Source organism: Sparus aurata, chromosome 15, assembly GCF_900880675.1.
Source record: "Sparus aurata chromosome 15, fSpaAur1.1, whole genome shotgun sequence".
NCBI lineage: Eukaryota > Metazoa > Chordata > Actinopteri > Spariformes > Sparidae > Sparus > Sparus aurata.
In genome coordinates, this window is record NC_044201.1 from 7,048,068 (window position 1) to 7,071,590 (window position 23,523).

Below are 23,523 nucleotides of genomic sequence, written 5' to 3' on the forward strand. Positions count from 1 at the left end.
CTCTGCTCAGTCATTTCTGTAGTACCTTTTACTCTTAGTGAATTTTTATGAAGATGGGTACACTACACACTATGGAAACATTGTTGTACTCAGTCCTACCAGTAGTATTAACATTGTTAAATGTTTACATTTCCTGGTGCTGAGCAGCCATGTTCTTTCTTAACAGGTCAAAGGACAAGAATTAAGCATGCTCAGTAACTGTCGCTACATGTCACAATGTCAATTATGGAGCTTCAGCATGGTGTTCTGTTCACACTAACACTTAAACAGTGCATATATTTAACATGCATACTGTATGTCAAGGGTCATCTAAAACCATTATGCAAGCTAAAGGGCTTTGGTCCTGGGCCCAGGCTTTAACGATGGGATCTGGATTGCCAGACTCCCACCCCCTGTCGAATGGTACTAGCATGATTGGATATAAGTGCATTCATGTACACAGACAAGCACATACACACACACACATTTGCCACCAGACGGTTATGTATTAAGTTAAACCCTGAGATTATGGCAAGTCACAAAGAGCACTGATCCCAGTTGTTTCCTGGAGGAGCTAAATTCATTCAGCACTAGCCAGACTGTTTAGTGTAGCTTTCTACTGATCTACACCCTCCTCTGCAGCAAACCCAGAGAGAGCCGTACACCTAGGTGTGTACCCTTTGTTTGTCAGAGACAGTGACAGGCTAAAAGGCCAAGTAGAGGTTCCAGTCATTTTTCACAGCTGTCTGTAAAGGCCAGTAGAATGCAGTATGCTGTTTCTTGGCTTAGACTAAACTGATGCAGTTGTTTTAAGATAAAACTCTACAATAGATTGTGATGTCTGATGTCCTATTCTCAGGTGGGTCAAGAAGCTCAGAGCCGAAGAGGAATGGAGTAAAGGGTCCACCAGACAGAAGAATGGAGAATGGGGTGAGTTCTTATATGCTTTTAGACTATTTGAAATGTGTTCCGCAGGATGTTTCTCACTTACAAGGCTTTTTACTGTACCTTGTTTGGGTAGGGTTACTCCTCATTTCCACTTAGCTCTGTGTACCTTTGCAAGCCCACCAGAAATCCATTCATTCCAGTGGGAACCTCCATGTTCTTCAATGTGTTTGCAAAACCTAAATTTGCTTCAAGTGCACTGAAATTTTTTAAAAAAAAATTTAAAGATTTTTTTGAGGCATAGACACCTTTATTTGACAGTGGATAGATCGGAAAGGGGAGAGAGATGGGGGGTGTGACATGCAGTACAGGTCCTCCGGCCGGATACGAACCGGGGTCCACTGCGTTCGTGGAATGCGCTCTAACCACTCGACTACCTGCGCGCCCACACTGAAAATTTTAACTTTCGCCATGTTCTGTGTGCACGGAAAGTTGGCATTTAAAAATAAACCCTAACTGATTGATGAAGGTAATGTTGGTAGCATGTTATCTTCGAATCTAGAGCGAATGCATAGTGATTCATGCATCTTTCAACAGAATTCTTCACAGAACTAGCTACACCCCCACAGGCTAACACCGCTTCCTTGTTGGCAGACATTATTGTTTTAGTTTTTGTCCAAGTGATAATCATATCTCCCATGTCTGCGGTGGCATTTCCATCTATCAGAACACTTCGGGGTGCACTCTGTATTTTTTTTACAGAATTACGGACATGAAAAGGAGGAGTTACACTTATACCTTCCATGGTTCATTGCAACCATAAGATGTTTTGATGCACTATCACCAGAAACTTTTATTTATTCCTAATTCCTGTCATGTGGGTCAGATTTTAGTGATGAAACACAAAGACTCGCTTATTACCAGGCGACACTATTCCATAGCCTGGTATGTGGATTAATGATTTGCCAGGGGTACCAGAGGGTACTAATTAATTCAATTAAAAAATCACCTTGATGTGTACTGTAAAACGGTAAAAATAATTATTAATTTGAGAATGTCACCTTCTAGAATCAAAGCACTTTGAATCTTGACATCACAAGAAGTCCAATTTTGGTCCTCTTTTGCACATTTGTTTAAGAAGTTGGAGGGATTTGCTGATTTTGCTTCTCTGAAAGTGTTTTCTTTTGTCCTTTGTCTGTCTTATTTATCCTTGCCCAGGTGGCGACACCCCGCATGGACATGACTTTGGCTGAACTGCAAGAGATGGCTGCCAGACAGCAACAACAGATAGAAGCTCAGCAACAGCTCCTCGCTTCCAAGGTACATAAAGAAGTACAAGATGAAAGGGGAGTCGTGGAACAGGTGGAGAGATGGGTGGATACAGGGGATGAAGAGGTTATGTGGTGGAGATGAAAGTAAAAGCCAGAGGAGCAGAGACAAAATAATGAAGCAAGATTAAAGAGGGGGTTAGTGGGAGAAAGTAGAGAGAAGGTACTCAAAACAGCAGAACTAAAACAAGTCTAGAGCACTTATGGAATGGAAGACTTTAAGATTGTGTGCATGTTGAGGTTTTGATTGACAGGTGAGATAAATTGTGGATGGCTTCAGGTGTAGTGTTTATAATTTGAGAAGCCTGAGACTGCTGCCTGCCTTGGATTCTCACCAATCAGGACTCCTCTGGTATTTAAAGATCTTTTTTCACTTGTCTTGAGATTTATTGGTGACTTTTACTGAACATGTTTGAGAGAAAACAGGTGTAATATAAAATTAGATTAAATACTTTTCCTCCCACACCTTTTGTGTTTCTTGCTAAGGCACCTTTATATGTCCAGTTCTGCTGATACTGGTGGTACTGTTTTAAGATGACTTTAAAAAACTGGTATCTTTCTCTTTGTGTCCCTGCTTAGACATGCCCTACAGGTTGCAAACCTTTGTCCTTGACTCATTTAATCAATTCGATCAAAGCAACTGTTGTACTGTGTGTATGCCTCAGGGAAATATAACAAGCCTAGGAATGTATCTTCAGGCAGTCATGTAAACTTGCTCACAGTTCAAGTAAGCAAACAGGCTTACCGTCCGCACGTCACATAGTTTCACACAGCTCCAGGTAGGGACTGTGTTGTACTCATCTTAGAACCTGTTTGTAAGAGCTCTGTCACATGCCAGTTCAGAAGTGACTCTCTGAGTTTGAACTGAAATAAGTTACACAGAATGTTTCCCTAACACTTATTTATCCAGGCATGCTGATATAAAATAAGAGGAAAACATACTCGGCTATAGATTGCTCATTAAATGAAAGTTAACAGCAATGTGTTTGTTTAATTATGTTTCTGACCTTTGCTCCATGCTCACTTTTGTCCCTCAAGGAGCAACGGCTGCGCTACTTGAAGCAGCAGGAGCAGCGTCAGCAGCAGCAGGCCTCTGAGCAGGAGAAGCTGCAGCGCCTCCGAGAGAACATCGAGAACCAGGAAACTCGGCTCAAGAAGGTCCGGGCCCTCAAGGGCCAGGTGGAGCAGAAACGCCTCAGCAATGGCAAACTGGGTAAGCACATGGACATAAACATTAAGATGCAATGTCTTTCTATGATCTCCTGTCTTCATAATACTCTCATCACCTTCCTCACCTCCCTATCTAGTGGAAGAGATAGAGCAGATGAACAACCTGTTTCAGCAGAAGCAGAGAGAGCTAGTGATGGCTGCGTCCAAAGTGGATGAGCTCAACCGACAGCTGGAGTTGCTCAAAAATGGCAAAATGGACAACTTCCATGACAACCAGACCTCTGTAGCTGAACTAGACCGCCTCTACAAGGAGCTACAGGTGTGCAGAAATAAAATTTACGAAAAATACAAATTGTAGCTCCAGAGATAATATTTATTTTAAATGAGCACAACCATCTCTTGATCTGGCCCTAATGTCTTGTCCTTCTTGGTGACCAGCTGAGGAACAAGCTCAACCAGGATCAAAACTCTAAGTTGCAGCAGCAGAGAGAGAGCCTGAACAAGCGCAACTTGGAGGTGGCTTCCATGGACAAACGGATCAGTGAACTCCGAGATCGACTGTGGAAGAAGAAGGCAGCGCTGCAGCAGAAAGAGAACTTGCCTGTAAGTACCATAACACATATATCACATAAACACATTAAAATGAACTGACTCAGAATCCTCTCACTTATCTTCTTCAGTATTTTGAGAAAGCTGTTCTCATAGCTTTAATTGTTATTGTGACTTTATTAAAATTTGTCAGACCATTATTTATATCTGCTAATGAGTGATGGAAATGGTTTTGATCAGAGCTCCCCCTAGTGGCCTTATAGTAAAGGCTGTTTGTATCTCTGTCTCCCTCCGGGAAGCCTCAGATGCCCAGGCATCCAGGGCTCATATGTGCCAACGTAAGGCTCCTTTACCCTTATTATCTTTTGTGTGGGAAATCCTAGTGGCCCCCTCGCTTGAAGGAGTCAGCTCCTATCCATGTTTTTTACATCCTTTGATCTATCTGTCTGAGATAGCTACTGGGAATTGATCATTGTTTCGATCATGTCACAGAGTTGAATCCAAGTTTACACTCTCACTTCTTGGCTCAGCTGTGTTTTCAGTCCCTTTTGGCAAAAACAACTCTCAGAGATGAGAGAGGAGTAATAAGCGCGGGCTGACAGGCAGGAATGTCAGGGGAGATGCTATCTTTTCTGTCTGCACTCTTGACAGAAACAGGAAGAGGCGTAAAATCAGTTTACTAAAGGCAAAAAACCACCCCACTCTAAAAAACTTGATTTGCAAAACACATAAAATAAAAAAATAAAATACATGGTAGTCATCAACACATACTAGACATTTGCAGAATGAAAATCAAGTCTTAGTACAAGCTGTAATGAGTGATAAGGTTTTGGGTCTTAGCTCGCTGCCTGGCGTCTCCCTGCTCCTGCACTCCTCTCTCCCCTTTCCAGGAGTTGTTTTGAACTCAGGTTGCCATGGGACTGTAAATAAGAGTCAACAGACTCGTCTCTGAAACAGACTGCCAAGAAGGAAAAGGAACATGCTCACTGCTTCGAGGTCGAAAGCTTGTGTAGGGAGAGCAAGGATATACGAAAACATAAGCATTGTGATTGGATGATTTTATGTTTTCATCCTTAAATAACTCAAGTTATTTTTCCCTGCCCTTTATGCAGTCACTCTTTTAATCACGATTTCCTGATCAGGTTGACCTTCTCTCAGACATAATTAGGGTGTTTCATTGGCCTTCATCTTTAACTCTCTTTCTTTAAACCAAATTAACATTCAAGCAATTAATTACAAAGATTGTTTTTAACTTTGTTTTCGGTGCCATCAAATATGTTGTTTTTTGTTGTTGTAGGTACAATAAGTATTCTCCTTCGAGGGCGGTGTGCAGTGTTTACTAAGCAAATGCAGTGTACAAGATCTAAAGTGGCCTATAAGTTAGAACATAAATAATAAATGTCAAAATAGAGATGTAACATATCCTTCCAGAGTTCTGCTGGAAGCCTTTTAGATAAATGAGCAACTTCCACCCCAATCCAGCTTTAAAGAAGCACAACTTTTCTTTTGATGCCAGTTGACATGTATACTAAAGTAGGAACAGAGCAGAGGAGTGTGTGTGCATGTGTGTTTGTGTTTTCATGTGTGCGTATTTGAGATGAAGGCCTGAATAGGTCCCAGTGAGGAGGTGATTTACCCACACCCTGCCCGGAATCATAATGAGTAGGCCTTTTTCACACCAGCACAAAGACACACTCCATCCAAGCTGCTCTCTCCTCCAACCAAACAGCAAGTGTCCGTCTGACATCACCCGACAAGCACGAATAACCATACTGACTGAAGAGAGGTAGTCTGAGAGCTGCCAGCCCTGAGTCATCCCGCACCGTCTCAGTCACAGAGTTCAGGAAACTCTTAGAAAAGGGCGAATATAAGATTAAAAAAAGGGGATTATTTGGTATTTTGAACTGCTGTTGCATGTTTGTGCTTTTGTTTTTTTCAAGAATGGCTATCCTGGTAAAGAGAGGGCTTCAAAAGACACTCATCTTCAGGTAACTAAACTAGTATCAGAGCTGAACTGATGTGTTTAAAAATGTGTTTCTTTTCTTTCTGATCTGACCTCTTGAGTATGACTTGGCACATCAGATTCCATTAGTTTGTTTTTTGTTTCAGAGCCTTGACGGGCAAAGTGAACCATGGTCCTCTTTTCAGCTTTTCATAATGTCATCAGCTCTGAGATACATTTTTGTAGAAGGGTTGAGTTTTATTTTGAAAGACAGTTTCAGTAGTGTTTACTGGGTTTGGGAAACATAAAGGCATTTGAGTTTTTTCTTTAAGATGTATCTTAGTTTCCATCTACTAGCTAAAGGCTTTAAGAGGATTTGCTGTCTGTGTGGATTTTACATCACCAGTCGAAGTTGGAGAGCCCACATCTATCCTAGCTGCTTTAAAATTACTGTAAATTAAAACTGCATGACTTTATATTACAACATGTTTTAGAGAGAGGACCATTAAAATGTCAGGGTTTTAATATTGTATAACTCTGCAATCAGAAACAGTAATTAAAATTTTCCTCAAGCAGTGTAGTTATACATGAGTTACTAAAATCAGTGACTGGTAAGCCATCCTAACACCAGTGTGAGTCGTTCAAGGCAGGACTCAGAAGAAGGCGATGTTTGTCCATCATTCAAACCTTTTTAACCGGGAATAAAACATCCTAATTTCTGTTTGTTGGATTGAAGAAAATCCTTTTAATTTGAGTAACAATATGGCCTGTTTTGGTGCCACCTTCGGGCCAACATTAATATTTTTGTCTATAGTAGCAAAAATTTCGAAGAATGTTAAAGCTTTCTAACCATTTTTCATTCATAATCAATTTTGTTGGGAAATGAACATTATAGCCTAGAGTTTTAGTGTTGTGAAGTGCTTGAGTATTAGGACTAATGTCAGCATGCTTTCTGTGATATACAATTGTCATTAACAAAACATCAGACAAATTTGGTTGCCATTCAGTCTCTACACGTTAATTTCTCTGAATTACACTAACACTCTCTCTTTTCTGTCTTCTGTAATACCATATACATTAAAATACTCTCATTGACCTGTCAGCTTTCTCTTTTTTTTCTTTCCTATCCTGTCACTGTACAGCTGCCCTCTGATGGCCAAGCTGGACAGCAGTCAGGTCCGTCTCGCGTGGCAGCGGTCGGCCCATACATCCAGTCATCCACCATGCCCCGAGGCCCAGTGAGGCACGACCCGCTTGTAAAACCAGCCTACCCAGACGGAACTGCCACTCTTCCATCCCAAGACCCACAGAGCAAGGCCGGCACAGGTGAGCAACCAGAGGCGACGCACCATCTGCAGCCTTTCACCTCTTATGTTTAAGCCTTTTACTTTCTGCCAGGCTGTGGAGCGACCTGGCAGCAGGCCTTCACTTAGTTCCTTCTGTCATTTTAGGCATTAGTTAGGCAGCTAAATTTGGCGATTGCTGAGTTTGCAACAGCTCACTCAGTAGCAGAGTTACAAAATAAAATAAAGCCTTAATTATCGTGTTTCTTTATGTATGTCACCATAGAGTTAGGTACATTTTTGTTTATTTTATTGAAATGTGACAAGACTGTCCTGCCTCGATCAGGAGCAGAGGAGTCTGGGGCACCTGCTGGTTGTGATGTCACTCTGAGCTCAGAAGGTAGCTAGTTACCTCCTGGATGGTGTGTTGTGATCTAGTATTGCTGAGCCCGAACATCACAATCTTATTCTCATCCTCTTAACATTTTCTGAAATACCTGTGATGTTTTGCAGTGAGTTTTTGGTTTGTGTTTTTGTTTGTTTTTGCTGTGATGTTTGTCTGTACGTGTCATTCTTAATATTAGCTGACACTATACTTGATATAGGTGTGTGTGTATTTTCACAAAAGGAAAATAACAAATGTTTAAATGATGGCTCACTGTAGTCGTATTCAGTTTTCGGCTTTCTACCTTCAGCATTCAGCGGTTGTCTTTGCTGGCTGATTCACATTCATTCTCAGCATCTTGGGCCGTAATCAGAACAGTCCACTGGTGACCATCGATGTACAGAGAGAGACGTATTTCAGCCGGTCCTGACTTCTTGAGAGAACTGCTGCTAAAAATCAGATTGAATCTAAAAGCAAAATCGGGCATGTCTTGATATTTGTTTTGAACACACACAGCATGCCAGATCGAAAAATAATTATCAGAATAACTTTTTTGCACAACAAAAACATTAAGTTTTTAGAGATGGTATGGAGTAATCTGTTGTTGCACCAGCAGCACCCTTTTCCCAAGGACTGCAGTGGCATGTGTGCTGTGTAATAGATGGGAACAAAGTCTGGCCAAACCACTGACAGACCAGAGCAACACATCCCATTTAACGATATGCTTTGTGCTGTCTTCTACACAGTAATTCTCTGTCACGTGCTCCATCTGTAGACTTGCTCTCTTAGCACTAAATCAGTCCCCCAGCGGATAGTGGGCCAGCAGTGCACTTCATGCTATTAAAAATGAATGATCCGACACCAAAATTAGTCATTACAAAACAACAGCAGAAGGGACACCCCCTCTCCCTCCTCATACCTTCCCTCAATTCATCATTGGCTCATGTTTTCCTATTTAAACTATTCTATATCCAGGAAGCAGAAGAAACAGGCTTTTCCCAGTCTGTCACGATCTTGCACACAATTATTTCTGCATGCTGAGTTGATTTGCAGTATGGGAAGAAGAGAGATAGAGATGGGCGGGGATGCAGAGGATTCTGCTCTTAGTATACACCCATTCCCAGTTCCTCTCTAGCGAGGACTTTCTGCTTAGTATCAGGCAGGCTCCTGGGGGTTGTGCTGGTCTCTGTGTGGCCCCTCAGGGGGGCCCCTGCCTGGGCCTAGCCAACAGCATGTCTAGAGCAAAGGGAGATCTGGAGCTCTAAGGCTACTTTGTTTTTCTTGTCTTTCGAATGCATCTTCCTCAGAAGCCATGTTCTTGCTTAAGCCTCTGAAAGAGCTTCGGGCTAAGAGAAAAGGTACACACTTGTGTTTTTGTGCGTGTGTGTGTGTGCTTTTCAGCAGCTTTGTTTCGATGTGTTTATTTTTCATGAGAGTGATTCTCACTGACAAAGATGGAAAAGATTTCATCATTGCTTAGCTGGATCTTTGGTCTTGTTTGCTTGTTTTGCTGCTGTTTGTTAAAGCGTGTTTGTTGAGCTTTCTCCACAGTTATTTTTCTCCCGCTCCTAAATGGGTCAGTTGGAACAAACACATAACCTTCAGCTGAACTGACATTCTGTGTGGATTCTGACCAACACAATCAGGTCGTGTTTGCTAAATTTGTGTGTTTGTTGGCGTATTTCTACAACACTTCTTGAGTATTTTAGTGAAGTCATCAGGCATTGCAATGGAATTCAGTCATGTTTTACCGTGTTTGATGTGATGCTCATCTCGCTAGTTGCAAGAGCCCCATGCTTTCGTGGTTCATCTGACTGTGGATGTTTGCGGACATGTGTGGCCACTGGCTGGGTCTTAGTCAGTCAACCAAAAACCAAATGATGAGTAGGGAGGGAGGCAAAATGCAACAGAATACACAATAACATGAAAATCTACTGTGTGCCTTTTTTATCTTTTATTTCTGTGTAAAATCCTGTTTTACACATTTAACATTTACACACTCATTGCCTCTCTTTTTCTTCTTCTGTCCCTCCTCTTCTGCGGGTCCCCCAGGCCTTCAGCCATCCAAGCTGGCAGACTGGGGCTCTGCTGGTCCAGAATCCAACACTAACGGTCATGGTCCAGCTTCAACACTGCCACGAATGACCTCACACTCCAACTCTAACGCAGAACAAGGTAAGAGACAAACACACATGCAGCATTTCCACAGAAACTCTCATGTAATCCTACCTGTAACTTTGAAAATGGTAATTGTTGATAAGCTCTCAAAGGGGCTTTTTGTCCTTTTGTCCTGTCTTTTTACAATTCACACTGTCTGAACATGAGATGAAACTGATTACTGCCTCTGCATGTGGTTTCATGATAGATGAGACGGAGCTGAAGAGGGACAGGAAGGTGCGTCCATTTTCCATGTTTGAGCCAACAGAGGTTCCAGCCACCTCCCTCCGCAAAAACCAGAGCAGTGATGACCTGGTCAGGGATGCTCAGGTGAAACAAAACGCACTCCTTAAATCCTTACAAGGAAAAAAAAAATCAGCCTTCAAATCTGTTTATTTCCAACAGGAATACTCCCGGCATTTAATTTGCTATTTCTCTCCTCTCATCTCTCCAGGCTGCTCCTAAAGGTCCAGTAAAGGTGCCTCCTCCTGTCCCCACCAAACCTAAAGGCCCTAATGTCGTGCCCTATGGCAAAGCAGGACTCAACACGGGCACATTCCCTAAAGCCAAGCCCCACAGCCAGCAGCCCCAGGCTGCCCAGAGCCGTGGCCCTCTCCCACCCTCACAGAGCCAGACACTCCCCTTACCCTCCAAGCAAGACACTCCACCTGCAGCCACGGTACGGCCATTCACCCCAGAGCTGCCCAACTCCAAAGACTCCAGCCTGAGTAAACCCCAGACCTTAGCAGCCAGCTCCATTTACTCAATGTACACACAGCAGGCTGGCTCAGCAAAGCCCTTCCAGCCTGGTGTGCAGGGCGCTCTCAACAGATCTCAGGTCCGCTCCAACGGATTTGTCAGTGGTAAGAATATTCAGTTTTTTAATGAAGTGCCTGAACAGTGTTGTTGAGCTGACACGGATGAGTGTGGTCATTCTCCTTTTCATTCCTGGATATTAAACCTAAAGTAGTAGTCTGCCCCATTAACACATCCTTTATCTTTGTTCTTTGACTTTGTCTTACTGATCAGTCTGACTTCACATCTGAGAGGATCCTTTCCTTAGAACAAGCTTTTGTTGCACAGTGCATTTAGACATACATGCTTTAACAGATCCATTAATATTACATGTAAAAATACAAGAACAGCCATTGAATTTTAAGTAAACCCTCCGTAATACACAAAATCAATTATCTGTTCACATGCCAGTCTTCAGTTTTACATGTAAGCCCCTGAACTAAGTATCTGTAGGCTAATGCTGAAGTAAAAAACAATGTATATCAAATCCCAAGATGAATGGTAAAGAGAAGTTGTAGTACTATAGTTTTACCCAATATATATTCCCTGTAAGGTAAATTCACCCCGCTGCTGTTTTCTACAGAAGAGGCAACAAGAAAATATTCACACGCCACTGACCAGAAGAGAAGCTAGAGAGGCTAAGCCATCTGTTACATCCTCTCTTTATTAACACCATCACAGGCAACCATACCTGCTGCTTCTGACTGGAAGTGTGGAAATGAATTTTTTGGCCTCAATCTGAATCTGTTGTAAAGATTTTTATGTAATTCACACTAGTTCTCTTAGAAGAAAATAATATAATTTTGTAAATACATGTAGAGAACAAAACAGGTCATCAAAAGAAGTAATCTAATATACAGACTGACTTGTTCTTTCATTTCTAAAAACAAAAACACAATACTTTTCTGATTTCAGCATTACTAGTAGTTATGCGGTTGTGAAGCTCTTAATGTCTTGTAGTTTCAGTTCAAGATAAATGACCAGAATAGTATTTCAAGTCCATCCATAATTGATATTCCTGTCAGATGAACGTTCTTGACCAATGTTGCCTTGAAGCAATAATGATGTTTAATGCAAAAATGCCTTCTAGCAGCAGGTTTGGAAACTGGTACAAGCTAGTTTCTTCACAGGCGGATTCATGTTGGAAAAATATCTTGTTTTAACAGTGATCAAGTGTAAAATGAACTTGTTTCGAACCCTGCTCTGCTTTTCTAATGTTGCTGACCTCAAACAACGTTTATAGACTGATTAGGTCAGGTGGCAGGATTGAATACAGTATTTCACAAATAATCATGATAAGTTGCTCTAAATTCCCTCCATCTTGTCATTAGTATGCCCTAATACTTTGTTGTTTTTTTTTTTTATGTAATAATTTGTCTTGAAAAATGATATTTACCAAGACAGTAGTTTTATGAAGTGAAAGAGAACAAGGTGTCAGTCTTTAGGTTATTAGAGTAATAATAGTGTCATCTCCATCTTAACTCTTGTTTCCTGTCTTTGTTTATAGTGTATGGTAAACCAGTCATCCCCAGTGGAGGCTCCTTCCATCCAGAGAACCCTTACCTGGAACGCCGCTCCCCTGCCCCAGAATCTGAGGTAGACCACAATGGAGCCAACAATGTGGGTCCCAGCCCGTCTGACGGCCACCAACCAGAGACAGAGCGCATCCCCCGGCCCCTCAGCCCAACCAAGCTACTTCCCTTCATTTCCAACCCTTACAGGCATCAGAGTGATGGTGACCTGGAAGCCCTGAGAAAGAAGCTCTACAACGCCCCGAGGCCCCTGAAGAAACGCAGCTCCATCACTGAACCAGAGGGTCCCGCCGGGCCCAACATTCAGAAACTCCTCTACCAGAAGACCACACTAGCAGCTATGGAGACTGTGACTACACCAACCACTCCAACATATACTGGTGAAGCAGAGAAGGCAGCAGAGGGATCTGCGGGGTCACAGGTTCCAAGTGCAGAGAAACACCCATCAGAGCCAGGGCAGACTATAGAGGGAGGACAACTCCCATCTCATATCCCATCGCACTTCCCGACTCCAGCCCCCACTGAACAAACCAAACCACCTCTAGCCATTCCAGAGAGCGATGATATTATCCCCCCTCCTCCTCCATCCCACCCACCTCCCAGGCCAGATGACGCTCTTTTCCCACCACCACCCCCTGCTGGTTTGGAGGACATAATGCCCAACCTGCCCCCTCCACCTCCAGAGGGCTTCCTGGAAGAGTTCCCCCCCTACCCACCACCCCCATATCCCAGTGGAGCAGAGCAGGACAGCTTGGGAGAGGACACCTTTAACATGAAGGCACCTGAGGTCACCGGACAGGTCACTCTTCCACCGGTATGAATCACCATCTTAAACTGCTGAATCACAGTCAATATGTGGATCTCTTTATGGCTGTAAAGATCTGTTATATTGAGTGATAGAACGAGTCACTGCAGTATTGATTCCCCTTGTTTGCTTTTGTGCGACATGTGGTTTTAAATCCTCTCACATGTTTGTTTGTTTGTTCCACAGTGGCAGGTCATGAGTTACAGTCAGTGCAAATTCTACTTTATAATGACCTGCCTGTAAACGGCACTGACCTGGTCCGATGTTATATAATATGATAATCCTTATCAAGTACTTCTATTGTTTCTGGAGAAAATGGGCCTTATTCTGCTTACACTAAGCGGATACCCACCCCACTTTCCCACCATTTACGTAGACGCACTTTGTGTTAAAAATAAACACCAGTTTACATGCTCTTGTTATTAAGCTCTTGGTGAAAGCTTTGGCAGTGGGGTGGCAGGTTCACCCCAAAAGGACAAACCAATAAGAAATCAGTTATATGACCCATTTCCCCCCCTTTTGTCACGTCCATTTGAGACCCATTTGGTTGCATAATCATGGTTTTAGACGAATGAATGTGTTTCTTATGGCTTATGCTGATGAACTGGATTAGCAATGCACTTAGAGCTGGGAAACATTTTCAGCCTCCTCTCTCAGTTTAGATTGAACGCAGCGGAGTGCGGACGCTTTCACCTCAGCAGGACAGTCTTCAGGATTAGACTGCAGTCTCACGTCTTATATTCGATCATCTGTGTTGAGTATTGGCCGTTTTAAGATCAGTTGAGTGACACACAATGATGTTTGTGTCTTCAGGGAAAGAGGACCAACTTGAGAAAGCCCAACTCTGAACGCATCGACCACAGCATGAGAGTGAAGTTCAACCCGCTGGCTCTGCTGCTGGATTCGTCTCTGGAGGGAGAGTTTGACCTGGTCCAGAGAATCATCTATGAAGTAAGACATTGTAACCCTTTTCTATGTATTGAAACTTTTCCTCAATATTATTTCTTTAGGTAGCTGTAATTGTACCAGAAATTGAGATTCAAAATAACTTGTAAGTAGTGATGACAATTCTTCCCTTGTAATTTTTCAATCACAGGTGGAGGATCCCAGTCTGCCCAACGATGAAGGCATCACTGCTCTACACAATGCTGTCTGTGCCGGACATACAGAGATCGTTAAGTTTCTGGTACAGTTTGGCGTCAATGTCAATGCCGCTGACAGTGACGGCTGGTAAGTTCACCACTGACGCAAAGCATTTTTGGCTCCAAGCCTCAGACAAGTCACAGCTCTCATAATTAGTCTGTATGTTTGATTTTTTCAACACAAATGTGAACAACTCAGAACATGAATCCTACAGTATGAGTTGGTTAACAACACAAACTCAGATTTAGTTTAGTGTGCCAACTAGAGCTGCAAATATTAGTTGATAATTCAGTCAAAATTAGTCCCCAGCTATTTTCACAACCAATCAAACATATGATGATTCTAACTTCTTAAATGTAAGTGATTGCTAATTTTCTGTTACTTCTGATGGTAAATGAAGTGTCTTTTGGTTTTTGACTTTTTGTTGGACTAAAGAAGCCACCTTGAATTTTTATCGACTAAGCAATAAATCATGAAAATAATTAACAGATGAATTGATAATGAAAATCATAGTTAGTTGCAGCCCTGACTCAAAGTATACCTACCAAATTCCAGTCATTACATTCAATATTTTGACTGTCTTTAACTGTCAAGTGAACAGTTAGTGTTTCTTTTTCACACCTCTTATCTTTTCCTCTCTACTTCCTCTTCTAACAAAGGACACCTCTTCACTGTGCTGCATCCTGCAACAATGTGCAAGTGTGCAAGTTCCTGGTGGAGTCCGGCGCAGCAGTGTTTGCTATGACTTACAGCGACATGCAGACGGCAGCTGATAAATGTGAAGAAATGGAGGAGGGCTACACTCAGTGCTCTCAGTTTCTCTACGGTCAGTGAAAGCTATTCAGTTATATTTGATCTTTTTTGTTTTTTCATTATATGTTGTGCATATTAAGTTAATTTTTAATTTAATTTTACTTTTCAAATGTTATTATGTTCACTAAATCTTTGTGTGCTGATTATTTTTTCTGCTATTTAACTCTTAGGTGTGCAAGAGAAGATGGGCATCATGAACAGGGGTGTGGTCTATGCTCTGTGGGACTACAGCAGCGAAAACCCTGATGAGTTGTCGTTCCGCGAAGGAGACTGTATGACGATCGTCCGCAGAGAAGATGAGGACGAGATTGAATGGTGGTGGGCGCGCATGGGCGACACTGAGGGTTACATTCCCCGCAACCTCCTTGGGGTGAGTTGTGGTTTACTGAAAGTATGGTGATGATGAGGTTAATTCAAGTGGAAGCATTTATGTACAAATGTGTGATGTTGACATGTCGTCTTCTTCTTGTCTCCAACAGCTCTACCCAAGAATAAAGCCAAGACAGAGAACCTTGGCTTGAAACACAAAGATCCCTGCACATTCCAGCCTGCCAGAACTCTCCAAAACACACTAAGACACACACACAGGCTTTAACAGACTGGGGAAGAGAAGGACACTGCTGAAATGAAGAGACAAGGACAGACCAAACAATATGAAGGATCAACTATAAACTCTTTCTGGCACTTTTTTTCTGTATCTACATCAGAGAGGTTTCTCCCTCTCTTATTTTTCCAGGCCACACTGTGTACTGTGTACTTAAGACACTATTGGCATTGTTCTTCCTTTATTCCACTGTTTTTGTTGTTTTTGTAATTGGTGTCTGAAACTATTTGTAAAGTGACAGAGGCTCATATGTTGGGATGTAAATGGAACACGCAGTATTTTTTATTGCTAGAAAGTGATTTTTACACTTTTCAGTAGTCTTTTAAAACTTGTTTTCCAGGCTATTGGATATTTTCCAACACACTTTGAGCTCTACTGTACACCGCCTGAGGTGAATGAGTGGACGACGACGATGATGATGATGATAATGATGATGTTGAAATGCTCTATTACCATGACAATCTTTGGGGGCTTGTTTCTCATCATCTGTGTTGAGTGACTGCGCCTCTGTATAACTGCACTGGAGGTGTAAAGTTTCAGCTGTGACCACCACTGTTCTTGCTAATGAAATGATTGGTTGAAAACTGTGATGAAGCTTTTGGTTGATCTTTTGCTGTTCATTCTGTGGTCTATGATACCCACAAAGCCAGTTGGCTTTCCTTCACTGGCGCATGGTTGAGATGCCATAGATAACTGTGTATACATGTATTTCTCTCACAGAAACTAGTGAAACGTTGCTGTAGGAATGATATTGTTCTGATAATGGACTTAAGAAACCCTTTGATAAAGGAGATGTCATGCAGTAAGAATTTTAATATTTTGTTACAGCCATTCCACGACAATACAGTAATGTAAGAAGGCAAGAAGAAGACGTGACTTTTTGTAGTGATCAGTAACCGATGTGTTGTAAAGTCAGACAATTTCGAGGTCAAATCAAAAAATCGGATAAAAAAGTTGGACTTGTACGTCATGAGTTCCCAAAAGTCAGCTCATCACATGTCTCCGTCAATGCAGATGTATTTATTTTTGTTACTTTTTTCTTTAGTCCTTTTGTCAGATCTATAACCACAAATGTACTGTAGAATTTCAAACATTTACAATAAAATACTTTGTACTCAGTTTACGTTGTCCTCTCTATTCCAATTATCTTATTGTTGTGACAAAGGTGAGTATAAGCCAGTTGTATTTTAGACTAAATGGTAAATCTGGGGATCTCCATGCAAATTGTTTATTCAACCAGCGTTGGCTGCCCTCTGCTGGACAAACACTGACACGTTCACCTTCCAGAGAATTCATTCCAATGTGAAGGGAGCCTGTGGTGGGAACAGGTAATAAAACAATGTGTGATGCAGTCTAAAACTTGATTCATGCACTTGAAAAGTGAAACCTGACCGTCTCGTTTTTACTACCACAGTGCTGTAGACCACACTGAGCTCATTGTTTGTGCAGTAGGTTGTACACTATGGAATGACTTGATATCAGATATTTACGACAGCTTGTTGTGTTACAGTAGCTGTATCACACAGTGGTGAAATGAGTGGTGACAATCTGTTCACAAGTACAGTTACATAACAGAAATATAACTCAATTTCAAGTAAAACTACTAGTAGTAGAATAATACTAATACTCGTATAAGAATAGTCAAGTACAAGTTATTTTTGACTTGACTTTTTAGAGGTCCAAAGCTGAAAGTTGTGTGTTTTTTGTCAGTATTTGAGGGGTTTAATTGGCTCAGTACACAGTTATGATTATGAAAGTAACTACATAGATTACATGGTGCAAGGCATACCTAAGTACAAGTGAGATAACAAACTTGAAAGAATACTGTAAGTGTGAGTGCCACAAAGATTACATTATTACAGTAATTTGAGTGGTTGTGATTAGTTGCCTTTACTCCTGGTGTCACTGATATGGTAGCATGTCATTTGTGAAAGAACTGGACTGACACCAGAGCAGGTAAATGCGCTGACAGAGAGGATGCCGTGGAGTGAATGGTGCACACAAAATTGAGCTTGACAAAGAGGGGAAAACATACAGGATTCAAAGCAGCTGAACCTTCATTTGAGTTGCACCTTGGGCCAATTTAATTGATTAACGAAGCAGTTAGTCAGTAGTGTTTGCACTGGTGAATGGCTGTAAACATGCAGTATATTGAGAGTTTAGATTTTTTTATATGAATCTTTATGACGTCTCAGCTTTTTTTTGGATAGACAGCGTTTGACAGTTATTAGTGGTGATGCATCTTAAACTCATCTAGCTCCCGTGTATTTATTTCAGCTGTTTTGGTGATTTAAAAGTTGTCTGCACTGAAAAAGAAGTGACAGTTCAGGGCACAGCTGGGTCAAACCATTTCTTAAAGTATTGAATCTTGAAAAAAAGAAAAAGAGTTGAAGCGAGTTCATGCCTTTTGCGTTCGCAGCTACACTCATCGCCATCAGCTTATCAATAGCACCATGTTTATTTCATTATGAGTATAGAATTGTACATTATGTATTTAAGATATTAGATTATGTGCTGGGAACCTTGTCAGGAGAGTGTAGTTTTGAATGCAAACTGAAATGTTGACTGATCTGTCCATATTTTACAGTGTGTAGAAGTATTATATCTGTAAAGTGAACCTGTTTATTTTCACTGTACACCCATAAATGCCAAAAAAAAAAAAAACCAAGAGAGCCATCATTTATTTTTTGGGTTATTTTGCATTCTAATCGGGCAACATGTGTCATTTTCTGTGTTCAGTAACAGGACAAACAACCAGACAGATGTTTTTAATCAGCCCAAACAGGTGTTTCATATTGCATTAATTAATGTTTCTGCTGGAGCCAGAACCAAATAACATTGTTAATGAACACTGGAGATTGTATTTGTGTCCTTGATGAAAAAAGCAGTCGGGACATTAAAGACATTAAAGAATGTTCTCATTTGTATTCACTGCCCCTAGACTAAATAATGAGAGCATTGCTGGATATTAACTTCATTTCTGTTTAATTACCTCTTCCAAATTGAGAACAAACAGCGTGATCCCAACAGGTTTCGGCAAGGAAATGAGCAATTTAAAAATCAGCGTCAGCATGAATTATGGGTGAAAGATGAAAACATAAGAGGAAAATTGCGACGGGAACGGGTTCAGGAAGTACTGTACGTGTGTTTGTCTTTTTCCTTCATGGTGATTGGGACACTCCTACAGGATGAACGAATGACAGGCGTGAACTGATGTGTGTCTGTGGTCAGAGCAGGTTTATCTGTCACACCACATGCTCTCTGTTAGGAGCTGAGCTGACCTTGAGCCGAAATAATGGTCCCTCACAAAAGCTTATAGAGTAGTGCAATAATATTAGCAATGCAATAATTATTTATGAGATGCTGCTTGTACTAAAATGAAAGTCTACAGCTCTGTGATGTTATAGGCTATAGGCACAGCAGTATTTTAAGATACACTCTCACAAAAACATTATATCCGCATGTTTAGTAGGTATAACTCTTAATTTAGCAGGTCTGTATGCTTACATTTGTACATCTGAGGCTGATGGTAATATAATTCGTATTGTGGGCATTTTTTTTAGAAAGGACTTAAAAGATTTTGAACTTTGATTGACACGAGACACTAGTAATTATGTTACTACACGAAAAGTCCAGAACTCTCCAGTCATTTGGATTCAGCCTCAGGACACCTTGACACAATCCTACAGCAGTTGATCCGTGAGAGTTTGAGATATTTTGCTGTGTGAAAAGTTAAACTCTGATCTGCTTGGGATGCTTCATAACAATCAGGTTTTTTTTTTTAAATCTTTCATTTAAATTCATCCTATAGCTGTTGAACCACTTCAGTCACCTCATGGTGGCACTATTGTCAGAGAAAGGGTATCCCCAAAGGTCATCGGGGTACATCATCTGGGTACCATGATGTTAGAATGATGATAGATGGGACATGTGGGGGAAGTATTGTCAACTTTAAAGCAGTTTACGTCTTTGAAAACGATATGTTGGATATTATTTTCATTGTAATTGTCAAATTGGTAGAAAACTGCCTTTTTATATTGTCCCCAAAAGAGCATGATGGCAGGTAAATGTAAATGTAATAGACACGGGGAGCAATTTTGTTTTTTTCACTTGAACATTGTCCCCTTTAAAGGCAGATTAAATCTTAAAAAAATGAAATGTCCAATGGTTTTTTCAAATAGATTTGTTAGAAAATTTAATTTCCATTTTAATTGTGACTTTAAACAATGCTGCCACAAATGAAAGATTATGCTGCATTCTTTATATTGATCAAATCAAAATCAAATGTCGAACTGATAAAATGAAATGTTGGACTCTATTACCATTTTTAATGTATAATAATTTTTTTTAAATATTTTTTTTTGTGATCAAATGTTTTTATTCAAACAAGAATACAAGTTACAACCAAAAACATGACTCTTTAAGGACAATAGAGAAAGTGCAAAATTGACTGTAACAGCTAACAAAGGTAAAATAATGATAACCTTGCACTTCAAAAGGTGCGAGCAGAACCAAACCAAACCAAAGGGACAGTGAAATAAAATAAGGAAAAAGAAAGGGAAAAGGGCACCATCTCCCACCCCAGCACCACACTCATACTGGTACGCTCTCTCAGGTCTACTGATATCCTATGGAGCATATATGTTATCTGTGCGTACACACACACACTCTCACACACACACACAAACACACACACGCACACACAGTCAAGGGAAACAGGGAGGTTAAGAGTCTCACTAAAATGCATTAAGTAAGGGAAGAGCTTATCTCATAAGTTCTTTCAGCGAATGAGCCGCTGCAACGCATACAAATATTTTAGAATAATAATGCAGATTTAATTATCTCTTTTTAATTTTTACTCAAATAACACATACATAATACGTGAAAAATTATAATTCTATTGGGGAATTACATTTACATTTTTGAGTTTACTTTTAGTTTACATTTTTATGAAGTCTTTATAGACTTCCATACAACATACATACATTTTTTATTGTTATTATTATCATTATTCACAAAGTGACAAACATATCAGGAAGTATGTAAATATCCACATATATATAATACATGTATGATGGTACCACATCACCACTTCTTTAGGTACCACTGTTGCCATGGTAACCCGCAGCTGTGACGCTCCCCCCTCCACTAGCTCTGGTGTAGTTCTTCTCTTGTGTCCCTTTATGACTTTTATGGCATTAATACAGCTGAAGACACAAACCCCACTGTATGCTGCGCAAATCCCCTGCTGAATTGCAATAAGTGGCTGAGATAAAAGGCTGACTTCAACATTAACTCTGCCCACTGAACATGACGAACTGCATTCATAATTGATACATACATTCATAATGGATTAAAAGTTCTATATAAATGAGAGAAGAAAGTCATACGTGGGATGACAGATCGCTGCTGTTTTATCCCTTCATGATTGGAGCTCTCACTGATCTCTGCAGCACATGAGCCCTTTGTGTTTTTATGAGCAGTGTGAAGACCTGCAGAGTACATGTACACAGATAAATATCTGATCTATGTTGTTACTGTTGCCTTGTGCAGCATAATGACCTAAGTCCTATATATGTTCCCTCTGGGCACGTTATTTCTTTGGGTTTGTGTGACTCTGGGGATATGGGGACGGGGGAGAATGATGGATCCAGTTTTCCTCCCAGGCACTTTCATAAAGCGTCGAGCGTCTCCTTACACAACATCCACATTTACTGGGATATGAGATGTGCCGCACCATGAATCTCAACCAGTCTAAAAAATGCAAAATATAATAATTTAACCTGAGGTTATGGAGGAGAGGAAGAGAGGGGAGAGGGAAACAGATTAGGAGCAGCAGGTGGAATTATGTCTGCATGCCTGAATGGGAGTAATGTCAGTCTTCCACAAATGACCCAAAAGTGTTTAAATATAAGCTGCAGCGACATGTTTAGTTCGTGTTTCACACAGCCAGAGTCCTCTGGAAGACCTGCACTCAGCATACATCAACCAATACTGACCTTTAATCCTGCAGTAACTGAAGTGACAAGTCATCGCGTTTTGAGCTGATATGGGAACTTCTTAACAAGCAGTTCCTTATATACACATCCAGCAGATCCACGCAAAAAAATCATTCATTTGGAGTTACAATTTTCCAAAAATGCACTCTCGTTTAGCTCTTTTTCCGCTCTCTGCCATCTCCTGAGAATAGTGGCTCATGAATGCTAAATCCTCCCCTGTGCTCCCAAAAAAAATGTAAAGGTTGTACAGCTAGACAATGAGCTGAGAGCCAATATAAAGGTCTGAAAAGTCAAGGGGGGCTGCAGATTCAGGTGATAATTATCGGTAGGTTAATCACTAGGAGAAACCCATTTTCACATTGTCACACTGATAATGACAATGTGAGAGCATCACATTGTCATTTGAAACAACACTGAGTTGCTTTGAACCTGCACTGGATTAATTATTCAAGAGCGAGTGTGTGGTGGGAAATATAGTTTTCTTTATTAGATTTTTAAAGGCACTGAACGCAAAATAGCTGCAGTTATTTTCACATTAACTGTTTCCGTTTTACTATCAATATTCTTCCCTTTTTTCCGCGAATCTTTTTGCATCTTTCAGCGTATTGTTTTGGTTTTATGACTGTTTTCGGGTTAATAACCAGTTCACAAGCCACTGGAACAAGAGTGGCGTACCATCAGCCAGTCTTCTATCTTGGGATCACTCAACATGACCCGTTCGTAAGGTAAGGTAAGGTAAGGTAAGGTAAGGTAACTTTATTTGTACCCGAGGGTAGATTTGGTTGCAGTTAACATCTCCGACATCTCCGAACAACTGACAGACAAATGACTTGCTTATGAGAATGTTACCAAAGAACCAGATACAAAACCAATTCAACATGTTGCAGTTCCAACTAGCTGATTAAGATAGTGGAATATTCAACTTGCCTCAGGAGGTGGTGGAGAACAAAAACAGAGCCAAAAGTGAGTGAAAATAAGATTTACATTCACAGGAGAGCTGAATGACAACAACAAATACTAACTGATTTTGCTAGACGTGTATATATGTAAGTTTTTTCTGACTGACTGGGTGATAATATCTGTGTTGGATGCTGCTTCGCTGCTCCCCAGGTGGCAAAGAAAATTACTTATTGTAGATTTAAACTCTTGAGATATGGTTTAATTAAAAGTTTAAAACCAAGTTTACAGGGGTTTTAAGCCTTGGGTATTGATTGCATTTACAAAGCAGAACCAAACACTAATGAAATGCTGAAAAATACTTGATTTAATCTTTTTCTCTTTTATCAGGAAAGGTATTGAGTAACACTGGTTTCAGCCATCAATACACCAATAAGGGAGGCTAAATAAACACAGGCATTACTCACAGTAGACATGGTAATGTGTCATTTTCAACCAATTAATTAAGATTAATTAGACCAAAAAACAGGACAAGACAGAACTGCATCGGCCTACATCACGTAACAATCAAAGACATTAAAGGCGATCTTTAAAATTTGACAATTCTATACAGCTATCATTGCTTTAGTATTGTGTAATCCATGTAACTTTTCAATATAGTGTCTGATTTCTATCTTAAGTACTTGTTATGTGTTTCTTGTAAACCATTTGCATTTTAAAATCCCCTCTTAAAAGTGTCTTCTCCACTTGCTCTTTAAATTAATTTCAGTCTTTCTATCTTTGTTCTTAATCTATTTTTCTGTTTTAATTCGTCTCACGTTAGAGGAACCGATTTATTGATCTTATTTATTTTATTGATCCCTTTATTTGTATCTTTTTTAAGTGTTTTTGCCTGTTTTATCCCTTTTATTCCTTTTACTGATTTGCATTCTTTTCTTCTCTTTCTTCTTTTTCTTCTTCTTATCATCTGAGTTCAATATGTTGCATATTAACGTATGTAATTCCCTCTGCATCCTCTAGGTGTCAGTGTGGCGCCGTATTGCAGCTTTGAACGCCCCAGGTTGCCTTCGTTGATGCACCTTTTCCCACTTTACCTCACTGTCCTCGCGCCGACAGAGGCGAGTGATACACCCCTAAGTGAGCAAGACGGAACAAACACTGTCTTATCGTCAACTAGCAAAGAGCTGCTAAGAAAAAGGACCCGGACTACCTGATTTTAAGGTTGGTGGAGGGGGGAAACATTCACATTTTTTTTTT

At 40.6% G+C, this 23,523-nt stretch overlaps 2 protein-coding genes across 4 annotated transcripts in view; both read left to right on the forward strand.

Annotated features, from left to right (window-relative positions):
• Window positions 1-16,489, forward strand: part of tp53bp2a (tumor protein p53 binding protein, 2a) — a 31,013-nt gene extending 14,524 nt beyond the window's left edge. For 2 of the 3 annotated variants that reach the window (XM_030442537.1, XM_030442536.1), the window contains 16 exons: window positions 839-909; window positions 2,083-2,184; window positions 3,231-3,405; window positions 3,500-3,681; window positions 3,801-3,965; window positions 5,852-5,899; window positions 6,996-7,179; window positions 9,574-9,696; window positions 9,887-10,008; window positions 10,133-10,541; window positions 11,981-12,819; window positions 13,624-13,761; window positions 13,907-14,040; window positions 14,613-14,779; window positions 14,937-15,136; window positions 15,246-16,489. In XM_030442537.1, coding sequence (XP_030298397.1) covers window positions 839-909; window positions 2,083-2,184; window positions 3,231-3,405; window positions 3,500-3,681; window positions 3,801-3,965; window positions 5,852-5,899; window positions 6,996-7,179; window positions 9,574-9,696; window positions 9,887-10,008; window positions 10,133-10,541; window positions 11,981-12,819; window positions 13,624-13,761; window positions 13,907-14,040; window positions 14,613-14,779; window positions 14,937-15,136; window positions 15,246-15,287 — 3,101 coding nt within the window. In that variant the 3' untranslated portion in view covers window positions 15,288-16,489. The remainder of the gene's footprint in view (window positions 1-838; window positions 910-2,082; window positions 2,185-3,230; window positions 3,406-3,499; window positions 3,682-3,800; window positions 3,966-5,851; window positions 5,900-6,995; window positions 7,180-9,573; window positions 9,697-9,886; window positions 10,009-10,132; window positions 10,542-11,980; window positions 12,820-13,623; window positions 13,762-13,906; window positions 14,041-14,612; window positions 14,780-14,936; window positions 15,137-15,245) is intronic. The other variant, XM_030442538.1, reaches the window with a different exon arrangement.
• A 6,844-nt stretch (window positions 16,490-23,333) lies between these two features.
• Window positions 23,334-23,523, forward strand: part of LOC115597003 (semaphorin-4G-like) — a 30,336-nt gene continuing 30,146 nt past the window's right edge. Inside the window, exon 1 of the mRNA XM_030442541.1 lies at window positions 23,334-23,487. The gene's annotated coding sequence lies outside the window, so the exon portion shown is untranslated. The remainder of the gene's footprint in view (window positions 23,488-23,523) is intronic.